This window comes from Lineus longissimus, chromosome 16 (genome assembly GCF_910592395.1).
Source record: "Lineus longissimus chromosome 16, tnLinLong1.2, whole genome shotgun sequence".
Taxonomy (NCBI): domain Eukaryota; kingdom Metazoa; phylum Nemertea; class Pilidiophora; order Heteronemertea; family Lineidae; genus Lineus; species Lineus longissimus.
The window spans coordinates 7,243,936-7,258,903 of NC_088323.1; the positions used below are offsets into that span (position 1 = coordinate 7,243,936).

Genomic DNA, 14,968 nt, shown 5'->3' on the forward strand with positions numbered 1-14,968 from the left:
TTATTTAGTTGATTTAAGCTGAGAAAAGCTCTTGCTTGGATCCATTGATAAGGTGGTGTTTCAAGTAGCTTTAAAACGTCTCCAGTGTGAATGTTAAGTGCAAGGGGGATTCGATTCTATAAGTATGGCGGGAATGAACTATTGGCATTTGTTATTTCCTCCCATTTTTCTCAGAGAGCCTTGGAACTAGATAGTGTCCCATGTTTTGAGCCCCTGGAATAACGAGATATCTAATTCTTCAACAAAGTGTTATGTGTGTTTTCGCCCGGGGAATCTTGACTTTCTGGATAAAGGTATCTGTATTGTCAATAATGTGCTCCCATGTTCTGAATATATCAAGGGACTTGTCGCTTTCAGTTCTTACATTTGCTTAGACTAATAGCCATGAAGAAGCTCTGATTATGGGACATCAAATAAAGAACTCTCCATCAGTTTATTTCCTGTGCATTTCAACTCTCTAGGCAAAGGCATCTATATTGTCAATGATGGGCTCCTATGTTCTGATGTATCAAGGGACTTGTCGCTTTCAATTCTCACTGTGGCTTGGACTGACAGTCATGAAAAAGCTCTGGTTATGGGACTGCAACAGAGTATCATGTTTATTTCCTGTGAATCTTGACTTTCTGAACAAAGGCACCAGTATTGTCACTGCTGTGCTCCTATGTTCTGATGTATCAAGAGGTTTGTGCCTTTCAATTCTCACTGTGGCTTGGACTAATTGCCAGATCCATTCCAATATTTCAACGCTCTGGAAACAAGGGAAAATCTGTATTGCCAATAAGCTGCCCGTGTTTTGTGGTGCCCAGTCACGTTAGCTAACTGCACTCGCCTGCACTTGCTTGAGTGTCTGGTGTTAACCATTTATGAAAATATTCGAGACACATTTTGACATTACATCCGATATTTATAACAGTATTTATGACTCATTTTGACTTTGCATCTTCTATTTATGACAATATTCATAACACATTCTGACATAAAAGTCATTACTTATGACAATATTCATGACATAGTCTGACATAAAAGCCATTACTTATGACAATATTCATGACACAGTCTGACATAAAAGCCATTACTTATGACAACATTCATGACACATTCTGACATAAAAGCCATTATTTATGACAACATTCATGACACATTCTGACATAAAAGCCATTATTTATGACAACATTCATGACACATTCTGACATACATCTGTGGTCAGCGTTCAGGCCAGCTCTGGATGACCTTTGTGACACATCACATCAAGCCATCCTGGTTCCTTCATTCCTATAATTTGCCTTAACGCTTCGGCTTACGAATTATTGTTGTTGGTCATGGGCAAAACAATATGCACGATAGGGCAGATTTCGACACCACCCATCAGCAGCTAGGTCAGCCCCTGGACTATCTCATTTACACATTGCATAATGTCGCCCCGGATCCAATGGTATCACACATAGTTCAATAACAACCATGAATATTCAACAGCGCGTGATGTAACGTGTAATTGCCTATTCCAGGCCAAACTACTTAGCTGCACCACCGTGACATATGCCAGTGTATCGGCAAATATGTTTAATACGCACGACTACGGAATTGAAAATGGCCACTTTAGGTGATTTATCCGATGCATTTGCCGCAATTAAATCGCCATTAGTATCATTATGTCATGTACCCTACTGCATTGTGGGAGAGCCTTGGTGACTTCATTTGTTGTAGCGGGTAGACGGGATTGCTTTTATGCCCCATTGGACGGTTTCAAAAATGTCAAAACGTCATACACCAGTTTTCTGATTTACTGGAGAATGGCGTGTCTGCTATTAGTCTTCGTCAGTTATGAGTTAATGAATTAGGATGTTTTTTTGCCCCTGAGGCAGTTGATCAGCAACCTGGGGCTCATACAGAGCCCTGAACTGATTAAGTGCATTAGTAGTGTGCATATAAGTGAGAAAATTTATAAAAACGTGCAGTAGTTGCAGACATCCCGGCAGACATACACCATTTGTTTCAATCAGTAACTTTTCTCATCAATCTGATGGAAAAAAGTCAGATTTGTAATTAGGTGTTGGCTACATATCGGGTACCAGAACTATCAATTTCAAAACACTCTGTGCAGCAAATTATGTGCCATTGTTGCCCAATTTATCACGATTTGAAAAAATCAGTGCCATAATGGTTAGACCACCGCTTGAGTCAGATCTGCCCCCCCCCGTCAAGTTTGTCTTTGAATATGCAATCAATAGCATTGTGGCCATCAGTAATCATCAGTTGTGCTTCAAAAAGAGTTGCAGGCTACACCCATGCCAAATTTGGCTGGTTTGTGGGATATTTTTGTTTGAATCCGACAAATCATGAGTTTGTGCACTGGATTTCACTGACGTCGTGCATGGGATAAGACAATATATTGGCCTGACCAAATCTTGTATTGTCGGTCTCCTGGATTTCACGGACCTCGTGCATGGGAGAAAACAATATATAGGCCTCACCAAATCTTGTGTTTTTCAGTGTCCTGGATTTCACTTACTTTGAACATGGAATAATGGACAAAACTGCCTTCATTTTCTTTGCCGCAACCCCTTTCTAAGTCGTTATTTTAACCAGACTTCTGTATCTTTGAAAGCTTCCTAACCAAATTGTTGCTTTTCTTTTATCTAACGGAAACTTAACAGCATGGCCTAATTGTAATTCATCAACGTCCTCAACAGATAATCTAATTTCGTTGGGAAATCGTCAATTTCATGTGGGGCCTGACCAAATGAATACCCAAGTTACCCGAGAAAGGTGCTAACGTTGGAAAAACACGGTAACCGTAGTAACAGGGCTATGGGAATCAAACGTATGGTGTCGTCAGGGTTTTGGGATCGATAATCCCACTGTGGAGCATTGTAGCGTGTGGGCTTCTTCTTTGCTGGTGTTATCGGCAGAATTTCTTTATCGCTTAAAAATGGAGATAGAGGAAAAGCTTGTACACTTTCGGTGATGCTGGGAGCACAAATTTATGATTGATGTAGAATCTTTATATTTTTTTATTGTTTTTTAGACTTGAGTATACAGTATTCTATATACCCTTTCCATGCAGATGTTGGGTGCACCTTGAGTAGGACCTGCATTCACAGTTCTGGGGGCTTATATCCACATGTCTACCCCACTGGTGAATCAGGTCGTAAAGTCTCACCAATGATAATTAACCCTTTCGCTGCGGGTGACTGCAACGTCATGCACTTCTAAAATATTTATCACCAACACTTGGTCGCAATCTCTCTAGATACGCCAAATGCACTTGGGAATAATTAGTTTCATCCTAATAGTATAGATGGTGACACTTTCGAATAATTTCGACGGTTCAGTTAAAAGTTAGCTCCGCTGTTAACTATTGGTATCGAATGTCAGCACATGGCGGCGCTGGCCAAAAATGGCTGCCACAGCAAAAGGGTTAAAAGCTTTTTGACTGCCTCCATATTTTGCACCAACCCAAGCTGTTTCGGTTTCCTAGAATTACCACCGAATTCAAAACAAGGCTTGGTAGGCGCAGAGTGCATTTACGCTGTAAAGTGTAAGTGCAATTCATTTTGAACTGAGGCGTTTTTGAATTCTACTGAACCTTACTATATATCAGGCTGTGCACATGATCCTAAGTTTCTACAGAAAAGGTTTCTACATCAGATTAGATTGCCCGGGCAATGAATGGAAAGCGCTTTGAGTCTGTACTGCAGTATAAAACGCTGTATAAGAACTTAGATTCCATCTAGATTTTTTTGTAAGGCCACCAGGTCATGTACATATATCCTAATATCACGGCATTTCTTGTGACCTTTCTAGAAAATTTGAAAGAAACATCATGCACTGATGTGACATTTGAGGAACTTTAGGAAGACGAGACTTTTTCTGTCGTTTTCGCCACAAGTAACAGTATTCTGCCCTTGTCGCTTATTTTTAGCATAAATTGCCTTGTTTGCGACTGCAATATCTGTCAAGGTGTTTCATTAGCCAATGTTAGTTCTCCCTAGCATGATGATAACCTATTTGGTCGAATTTCTTTTGCCTTCTCTGCGTTACACTTTTTTGTGTTGGAAATTTGTTTGCGTTTTTGGAAACCTCGTTTGTTCGTTCATTTGAAGCACAGTAGTACTTCTCTATGAAGGATACTCTTGGGACTGACAAGTGCTGCCTTAATAGAGAGGTGTCCTGATTAGAGCGGTCAAATTGAATGGAAACAACAAATCTGGGGCCAAATTTAGTGCCCTGAATATGTCACAATCTTACATTTGCAAGAGCCACACTCTATCAGAAGCAATGCCGAGGCCTAACGTTATTGGACATGGCCAAAATAAGGGACACAACGATACTTTGATAATACGTCCGTCAAGTTGGTCTGATTTCTCCAATATTCACCACTACACCCATCTCCAGATGACAGGACTTCATGTTGAAGGGCCCTCATCTCTCAGTGTTGGCAGAACTAGGGATGATATCGGCAAAACATCACACCGAGGCTGAAATCTTCATCACACTCGCAAGGCTTGGTGCAAATGTATTGTGAACTGCTCAAAAGTACATAGAAGTGGGCCACATAGAACCTTTTGATTTATGGATACATAGAACCTGAGACACATAGAACCTTTTGATTTGGGGATACATAGAACATGAGACACATAGAACCTTTTGATTTGGGGATACATAGAACATGAGACACATAGAACCTTTTGACTTTGGGATACATAGAACGTGAGACACATAGAACCTTTTGATTTATGGATACATAGAACCTGAGACACATAGAACCTTTTGATTTGGGGATACATAGAGCATGAGACACATAGAACCTTTTGATTTATGGATACATAGAACATGAGACACATAGAACCTTTTGACTTTGGGATACATAGAACATGAGACAGATAGAACCTTTTGTATTATGGATACATAAATCCTTTCGACTTGGGGATACATAAACCTGAATAACAGAACCTTTTGATTTATGGATATATAGTACCTGAGACACATAGAATAAATAGTTGCCAAGAATTCAACCATTAAGTTGAGGAGACTTCGCGCACCACTTGCCACGTATGTCTAATATAGGGAAAATCTCAAGCACGATCAGCTGGCGTGCCTAATGTAGGGAACATGGGATAAATATTTGCGGCTGTTGTCTGTAGCAGGGATGTTTGAGGAGACTGTGCTATGTCTGGGAGTGCTATTTGATGAAAATTTGGAGCGCCATCCGTCATCGTCAGTTGTCTAGTCATATCATTTCCCATTGATTTCTTCTCTGTGAAATTTTGATCAGAAGTAGTTTAATTGGGTCAATACTGGCTACCACGCAATACAGCCCGTGTTTGATCCCAGGATTGTATTTCTGGATAAACTGGCTTGGCTTTATTCCACGAACTAAAATTCCTGGCTCCTCACCACAAGTTTGAGGCTCTGTATGAAATAAGTTAATAAGGATCTGTCGGATGAGACTTTTAATTTGTGGTCCCTTGTACCCGAGGGTCTATGCCGGGCAAGTAAAAGATCTCAAATAGGTTTACAGTAGCCTACAGTAGGCAGATGTCAGTCGGGTTTCCAATGGTTGTAGTGATGATGATGATGATGATGTTAAAGTACATTCCGATTGGTTCTCACTGGACTCCCAGTGGTTTCCAGTGTATTCCAGTAGTTTCCAAGAGATTCTGTTGGGCAAAAAGTCAGACATGGCATTTGTTATGATACTCCCTGTATGCGATCGTTCAGACATGCAATTGAAGTTTGTTTGAACATCACATTGGCAATATCAACAGTCTTTGATGTTATCGTTACTAATTAACTGTACAACGAAGGCAGGGAGCTTGCCTTTGTTAAGGAGGAGGATTGCTTCATATTCTTTGAGTTTATGTTTCATAGATATTTCAATGCAAATTTCAAACAAATGTTTTTTCTTGTTTGGGAAATGTATGGATTAACAAAGGCTTTGTTTTCTCAATCTGCCTACAAACATTGTATATTGAGGTTCAGAGAAATAGGCCTTTGATTGTGTTTTGGTTTGAATCCACTTTTCATGCTTGTGTGAAATAGGGCTCCATCGAAATTTGACTGTTTTGCATGAAAGGTCCAAACAGGGACAAGAGGGGTATCTGTTTCAACGTTCTGTCCATATCGATTCTTGAGGCTCCATCGCGCTTCTCGACAAGCGATTTCGGCTGAATCCTGATGCAACCAACTACTTGTTTTGAATTAGCTAAAATATGTGTGGTTATCATGAAAATCTCGGCATCATGAAAAAGACAATTCCCCTTTAAAAACAATTTCATGTGAATTTGACACTATATGTCAGGCGGTGATAACTGAACAGATATTTACACCGATAGCTGATCTTACGTAAAGAAAAATGTTTCAAGTGTGTTTTGTGATGAAATGAAATGCAACTTGAAGTCTGTATAGAACATAATGACACTTATTTAAAGTTCACACAACTTGAAGAGTGTAAATTGGACTTTGAAGTGCCTGTTTTGAAATGGCAGACAATTAGCGCTTAATGGGAAATGATGTCTTGCCAAAGGTGGAACGTGCTAAACTCGCAGAAAAATATCAAAAGAAATTTAAAATCCTTTAGTTATTGTGCCAAGACATAACGAGATAGTTTTGGAAGTTTTCCACTAGTTATGAGCTCACCTGGGTGAGCTTATGTCATCACTTGTCATGTCAAACATGTCAAACTGTTGTCACCAAATTAAAAAACTTAGCCTTCTTTTGGATTTGGCCCATGGCCTATGACCTTGTTTCGAGAAACCAGGCCCTGGTTTGAAAAATTTTGTGATTGGTAGCCAGAACCTATTACTTTTAATAACTCGTGTGATTGTGTAGAAGGTAATGACATGCGCATACCTCATAACAACATATATCACATATGATGTCATCGTCATTAATGCTAACGAGGAAAGATAATTAGAATGGCATGGAATAATGTGATATTCATGCTGGTGTTGTGTGTCAGTCCATTGGTGATTGTTAGAGGTATGGAATAAAAGTGTTTGCGTGTTTTGTGGCTGGATGCTGTTGGGGGAAATCCAGGTTCGATTGTTTACGATGCAGTTTTGAGGCTATTCATAATCCAAGGTAGGCAGTCTTTCTTTCCATTTCAGCATTCGCCCAAAGCATTTGATTGGCTTGTTTCTGATCACTGCTGAACAATGCTGAATTAAGCTTGAGTTTGCAGCAGGACGGTAACCTCCCAAATTCGGCCTTTGGGAATTGCTGAATTCTGAGAATGAGGATGATGTTACAGTGATCACTCATCCTTGAATTGTCAGTTCCATGGCACACCTTGCCCTGCAAAAGAGTCCCACTCAAATGTGCCCTATCAGTGCTTAGAGCATTTTGAAAAGATGTCTTATGGCAACATGACTTGACATACATGTACAAAAGATCATCATAATATCAACCAGCCTCTGCCATTAGAGAGATATAGCCGGGTGAAGGCGTGACAACTGTCATTCCTGGCAGCATGTTGGACATGGTAGTGAAAATATCAGCCAGCCCCAAGCCATTACAGAGATCTAGCCGTGGTGAAGGCGTGACAACTGTCATTCTTAGCAGCATATAGGACATGGCAGTGATAGTATCAGCCAGGCCCTAGCCATTACAGAGATCCAGCCATGATGAAGGGGTGACAACTGTCATTCCTGGCAGCATGTAGGACATGGCAGTGATAATATCAGCCAGCCCCTAGCCATTACAGAGATCCAGCCGTGCGATGGGGTGACAACTGTCATTCCTGGCAGCATGTTGGACATGGTAGTGAAAATATCAGCCAGCCCCAAGCCATTACAGAGATCTAGCCGTGGTGAAGGCGTGACAACTGTCATTCTTAGCAGCATATAGGACATGGCAGTGATAGTATCAGCCAGGCCCTAGCCATTACAGAGATCCAGCCATGATGAAGGGGTGACAACTGTCATTCCTGGCAGCATGTAGGACATGGCAGTGATAATATCAGCCAGCCCCTAGCCATTACAGAGATCCAGCCGTGCGATGGGGTGACAACTGTCATTCCTGGCAGCATGTAGGACATGGCAGTGATAGTATCAGCCAGCCCCTAACCATTTCAGAGATCCAGCCGTGATGAAGGGGTGACAACTGTCATTCCTGGCAGCATGTAGGACATGGCAGTGATAGTATCAGCCAGGCCCAAGCCATTACAGAGATCCAGCCATGATGAAGGGGTGACAACTGTCATTCCTGGCAGCATGTAGGACATGGCAGTGATAGTATCAGCCAGCCCCTAGCCATTACAGAGATCTAGCCGTGCGATGGGGTGACAACTGTCATTCCTGGCAGCATGTAGGACATGGCAGTGATAGTATCAGCCAGCCCCTAGCCATTACAGAGATCCAGCCGTGATGAAGGGGTGACAACTATCATTCCTGGCAGCATGTAGGACATGGCAGTGATAATATCAGCCAGCCCCTGCCATTCAGAAATCTCGCTCTGATTGAAATAACTGTATTATCAGCTGGCCATTTCTTGCTCCCCCAAGATAATTTCATCAAGTATTTCCTGCAAGAGTTCGTCTCAATCGAGTCATGGAGTCACAAGAACATCTAATCGATCGGACGGAACGCCGTCGTGCTGTGACTGTGAATGTCAGAGGTTGTGATGGAGGTCATCGATTCTTAGACATCTTCCTGTCAAGGAAATTTTCCTCGTGACTTTGGTCTGACGATTTTTAGCTCCTCTGATTATTATATGGGTCTGAATGGTGTCGGTCCTTCCATTCATCCATCTTTCCATCCAAGGACACATTGGGCATTTTGTAACCGGAAGGCCTAGGCACCTGGCCAATGTGGCCATGAGGAGAAACAGCCCAGGAAATGCCACTGACAGATAAACAGCAGGTCATCCATCTATCCATCCAAGGACACATTGGGCATTCTGTAACCGGAAGGCCTAGGCACCTGGCCAATGTGGCCATGAGGAGAAACAGCCCAGGAAATGCCACTGACAGATAAACAGCAGGTCATCCATCTATCCATCCAAGGACACATTGGGCATTTTGTAACCGGAAGGCCTAGGCACCTGGCCAATGTGGCCATGAGGAGAAACAGCCCAGGAAATGCCACTGACAGATAAACAACAGGTCATCCATCTATCCATCCAAGGACACATTGGGCATTTTGTAACCGAAATTTTGTAACTTGTTAAATGGATTCAGTGGTCAATGGGAAAACAATTATATGTGCACACGAAATATTCCCGGTGTATACTATGCAATTTTCTCCTAAGTGGAATAAGGTATCGAATCAATAAAAAAAATCTGAAATAAATCAACTGTTTTTTTGGCGATCGCCATGATTAACCAGTTGAGTGTTACTGTTGTTTTTCTTCTAAATAGCCAATCAGATTAACAGTGCCTTCTGCGAGGAATATTTCTTGTGTCGTTAACATGGCAACTTTCTTCCATTGGTGAACATGTTGCGTTGCTGTTCTCGACGGAATACGACATTGGATCAATAAGGAAAAAAGTCACAATCAATCAATGTTTTTTATCAACCAGTTGCATGTTACCGTAATTAATACGGTAGATCATCTGATCAGCTGATAAGATTTTCTCCACTGGAATGGGTCGCGGTCTTTCATTTCTTGACGGGGAATCAATGCTTCTTTTTTGGATATTGACAGCAGAGAAAGCAGCGTCATTGAAAGCAACAGTGTGGCCAACTGGATCCTTGACATTGACTCGTCAAGGCCGAAAAAGGTTGAAAATAAGGGGCCTATGGCAGGCGGCAGGTATCCTTAATAGCATGCCCCTAGACCTAATGTAGGGGTTGACTGAAAGGCAGGGGCCTACTTGTCGTGAATAGGTCACGCTATGCTGACCAAAAGAGTTGTCGGCTACAAAGACTTTCTTTATTGACATAAAAAATTGTTTTGCAAAGATTTAATGTACGGTAAGTTGTACAATATATTATTGCCCCTACAGTGTTGAAAGGAGCAAGTAGTAGTTCAAGTAGTACAGATCAATACAAACTGAGGTTATAATTGTACCACCTTACCGTACAAAGTACAACTTACAAGGATTACAAATAAAGCTTGTTCTATAAACCTACGTGATATTAGCAAGAAACTTTCAAATTATGAAAGTCATCTCATCTTCTGAACATTCTATCGTTATTACTATTCCAATTTCTATAACACGCGTAAAGTTTAACTCTGCCTTTTGGCAATGTTTTACAAAAAGCGTAAAAGAGAGAAGATCAAATCGAAGCAAATATCTAAGGTCATCATTACAATGCTATTCTCCTTTGATCTATTCCTGAATGTTTGGAAATAAACATTTTATGAAGTACTGCCAGTAGGGTTCTCCTGTGTGTGATAAATATGGCCACCGCCCACGATCGATGATGTTAAAAATAAAAATATTCCCGTCAGTTTGGATCGATGGCATCGCTCTTTTTTTCTGTCATGGAATCAATATCTGTGCCAAAGAAATGATTGGCAGCATTACAGGCGATGTTCCTGACATAAGTAGTAAGCTGTGTAGGTCAGCAGTGTGGTGATGTTGATCAATATTGAGATGATGTCGCGCCGAAGAGCACAGTGCAACTGTTGGTGCAGGGACGTGCCTATTTCGTCAGCAGAGCTGGTAAAATAACTATTTGGAATGGCGTCTGTCCCTCCATCCGTCAACGGGTGGACGTTTTGTAACTGTAAGACCTGACGTCTGTCCCTCCATCCGTCAACGGGTGCACGTTTTGTAACGGTAAGACCTAGGCATTTCTAATCTGGCCTTGAGAAAGAACAGCCAAGGCAACACGCCTGACAAAAAATAAAGCACAGTTCAACTTAAATTCTTCTCACCGGGGGGGTTAAAGGTGTAAATTACAAATGAATTTTTTGTCGCTTGTTTATGAGCTACTTTTGCAACCTGGAATGAAATCATAGACTGAAATCAGAAATGGTAATATCTCTCGTGTGGAATTTTATTTTGAGATTTGCCCCATGAGAACTCAGGGAAAAATACCCCTTCTTGACACATGCCAAATTTTCACCTAGTTCTAAGTGTTAGTCTGTTTTTCTTTGAGTAACGTTCCTTGCTTTTGTTTCCTGTTGTGATGTCAGAGGGTTAAATGTCTGACGGAACTCCGGCTCCCACTTTCTGATAAAGAATGCTCCAATAACACCTGACTTGTTAAAGATGCATCCTGACATTTCTGCATCACCAGATTTCTGTACAGTAATCAAGAAATACCATGTTTGTCTGTCTTCTCGTTGCAGTGTTCCGGCAAGGTGACCTTGGCACCAACTGGTACACCATCCTGTCCGGGGCCGTCAGTGTCCATGTGTCAGAAACAGGGAATGTTGAGGTAAGAAGATCTGATTTTACAGAGTCTCTTAATTGCCGCAGCAATGGCAATGGTAATGGCAACTCTTCTGTAATGTATACATGTGTATACGTGTTGCCGATTTGCATTTGAATGAACTCCTGTTTCTCACTTTCGCTTGCCCTTGCATAGATACAAGATACAAAGAACCTTGGTTTTAATAAGTCTCACTCAAAGGACTGTGAAGAGCCAGGAATTTAATTCGCATGAAATCCATGCCGATTCATCCAGAAATACAATTCTGAGTTCTCCCCAGAATCAAACCAAGGCCCTGTTGCCTGGAAGCCAGAAGTGTCAACCTGGGCTATGAGGCTCCTATCTGTGCTAAGCTAAGCTAGAGACCCCATTCAAGTGGGCAGTAGCTTGCAATGGACACCACTCCCTCAGTTGGTAATTAGCTGGCCATTAGCCCAATTAGCACCCATCCATAGTAGCACACAACAAATGCTTGCTTACCAGCTAGCTTCGATGGATATTTTGCAGTGCATTTTGCTGTACATTTATTTCTGCAAGAAAATGAAGGAGTCTTAATTCGGACTTGGGAGTCCGAATAAAGGAAGGATTCCGAAGAAGACTCCTACTGAACTGATATGTTCCCAATCTTTGTGGCATGCTTAGAAGTCAAGATTATGGAATACACCTTGAAGAAAGATTCCTCCCAGATCTAACACAGTAGAACAAGAATAATCGAATGACCCAAAACGTGAAAATCTACACACAGTAAAAAATAACCAAAAATGACATTGACAGATAATTTCCGAACAAACTCCAGGTGTCTCCCTGTCATACGTCTGCCGCTGGGATGCGGAGTAACACGAGATAAAAATGCCTTATCAGATCCCCCTGCCGGAGCTGGCCCGTCAAATCTCAGACTCACGTTCCCCGTGAGAATCATTCTGACAGCACCGCGATGATACCCTCTCTGTGGAAATTGAGTTCATTCGGCGATATGCTGTCTCGCGTTGCGGTGCATTTCTTTTTTGTCGGATGCTGGGAAGTTATGTTGCTTCTTCTGTGTGACGGTCTGTATCATGTTGCCGTATGAATTTTGTTCTTTTTTGGTGACTGGAAAGTTGAGTGTCGATTCCTTCTTAGGTCAGACGTGCTGCCTCTGTGGAACCAGTCATGTTGGTGCGACGAGTTCTTTCTTGTCAGATTCAGAGAAGTCGAGTGTCATTTCTCACCGAGTTAAATTGCTTCTGCAGATTAAGTTTTGTTGGTTTTGCCGAGTTCATTGTTGGTGCGTATTAGAGAATTCTTTCCAGTGTGGAACAGTTGTCGAAATATCAATCTATCTTTTCGTCACTTTCTAGTTTTCGTTATTTGTTTAATGAGGATGGCTCCCACGTTGCCATATGATTCTTTTTTGTCGGATGCTTCGAGACTGAGCGTCATTTTCCCTTTCCCGCCTGTGCCAGAAGTTGCTTCTGCAGAATTAGTTATCAATATTGATTCCCTTCGGAAGTCATCAAGATATGAATTTCTGTTTCTTTGTCAATTATGAGGTATTCAGTAGTGTCGTCGTGGGTGTTCTTTGTCAAAGAATAGAATGTTTCCATTAATCTTGAGGGGAAGAACCATATTATTGCCATGACAACAAAATGATGGAATAAAAGGAAAGTGTATACAAATGGAACATGAGGAAATTAGACAGCCTACCGCAGATAAGCTACTCTAGTTTCAGCCATCTAAGACTGGTTGATTACCTGATACGAAATCGAACAAAGGCCAAGCAGGAAGCTTGCGTTATCATCGGAAGACTTGGTCTTGCCAACCCATTGTTTATTCAAATTGATAAACGGGTAGGGAGCTTCATAGCCTAGTGGTTTACACAGCTGGCTACCACGCAACGGTCCCCGGGTTCGATCCCGGGGAGAACCCAGGATTGTATTTCTAGATGAACCGGCGTGGCTTTCAAGGAACGCAAATTCCTGGCACTTCACAGTCCTTCGAATGAGACTTAAAACCCAGGTTTCTTGTATCTGGTGTCTAATCCAAGGAAGGTTAAAGCCCCACCAAGTGAGAAACATAAGTAGCTTGTGTGGACTCAACCTCTCGCCGAAGTTAGATTCACTAGGCCAATAAACCCGATTGGCACATAAACCGTAGTGTCTCACATAAGTGCTCATCCCGCCTTGGAGGAGGAATACTACCTGAAGAAAATCACCTCCAAGTGCAGTGCGTATGCTGAAGAAGAAGAAGAAGAAGACTAACAAGCATGTAAATGATATCAAGCTTTAATTGAATATTCAAAACAGGTCTTAGATCGGTGAAAGTAGAGTATATTGAAGAATCTTCATTTCGAGAACTGGTAAGGCAAAAACCAGATTAACAAGAATATCACTAAAGTCTCTACAGCCTCTGAGAAAAAATCTGGCACATTTTGTCATTTCCCAGATGTCTGCCACTAACATTTCTATGGATCTTTTGAAAGGTCGTAGGTCTCTCTCTATATTGGACTCCCCCGCACAGTCGATGTAATCAGTTTTCTATAACGCATGTTTCCCACGGGTGCATTGTTTGTCACATTTTATCACTATTGCTATTAACTCCTATTAGTCATGTTTGCTTTCGAGCAGGTGTTAAAGGTTTCTCGTCCGAAACTTTCCTCAAAATTGAGGATGGGGGCTTTTTTCCTTGGGGGGTCTGGGTTTGCGCTTCCATGCATCAATCCTGGTTCCTCCTGGCTGTTCTAGTTGACCACTGGCACTACCTTGGCTAGAACTCTGGAAAACAAAGAACCGACTCCCATTCATGAAATTGGCATTCACCACCTTTCGAGGAGTTCTTATCACTTTAGGATTTCACGTTCTAGCCAAAATGGTGGTGGTGCTTGTGGCCAACCCTTAACTGAAGGAGTGTAGTCCAAGTTAGCTTAACGCCAATGTTAATGACAAAAAACTTGGTTTGAAAGAACAGGCTGATAAAACTTTCGTGTACGAAAAACTTTCAAATTACAAAAATAATAATTTGCACTCTCGGGACGTTAATTGCGTGACAGTCGCCCCGAAGTCTCAGACAGCGATATGAATTTAACGAGTTTGTTACTTATAAATAAGTCATATTCATTTTCATTTGTCGAGACTGATGGTTTGACGTCACGTGAATTAAGATTGATGAGGTTTCATCACATTAAAACACCTGTGCCTCTTTAACATTGGGTTATTAAATTTTGGAGGGAAAAACTCTCCTATGTCATAAGTATATTGAACTTTTAAGGACTATTTTTTTGGCCAAAAACATCCATCATATCGAATCGGGTATTAAGTCGCTTGGCCTGGTATCGAGTAATCACTGGGTCTCCTTAACCTGTGGCTTTCATCATAAGTTTGTTGAACTTAACAAAATAATTTTTTTGCTCGAACTCAGCGATATGTCCATTGTCCATTGTGCTACGGAAATGTTCTAATAACCAGCTGGACTCTGCCTAAGTTGAAGATAGTGAACCACAACCGTTTCACACCTTCCTCCAACTTTAGTTGATGCTAATTGCTTACTAATAACGATAAGTAATATTTGTTATTTTACTAATAACTCTTAGTGTTATTTGTTCATTCTGACGGAATCCCCCTCATTCATACAATATCCCCCCTCTTTAAAGAAGTTCTGTGGTTACAATT

At 41.5% G+C, this 14,968-nt stretch overlaps 1 protein-coding gene across 1 annotated transcript in view; it reads left to right on the forward strand.

The window, feature by feature from the left end:
* The window catches only part of LOC135500810 (rap guanine nucleotide exchange factor 4-like), a 142,105-nt gene that overhangs the window by 77,793 nt on the left and 49,344 nt on the right, over positions 1–14,968 (forward strand). The window contains exon 4 of the mRNA XM_064792462.1: positions 11,242–11,330. Coding sequence (XP_064648532.1) covers positions 11,242–11,330 — 89 coding nt within the window. The remainder of the gene's footprint in view (positions 1–11,241; positions 11,331–14,968) is intronic.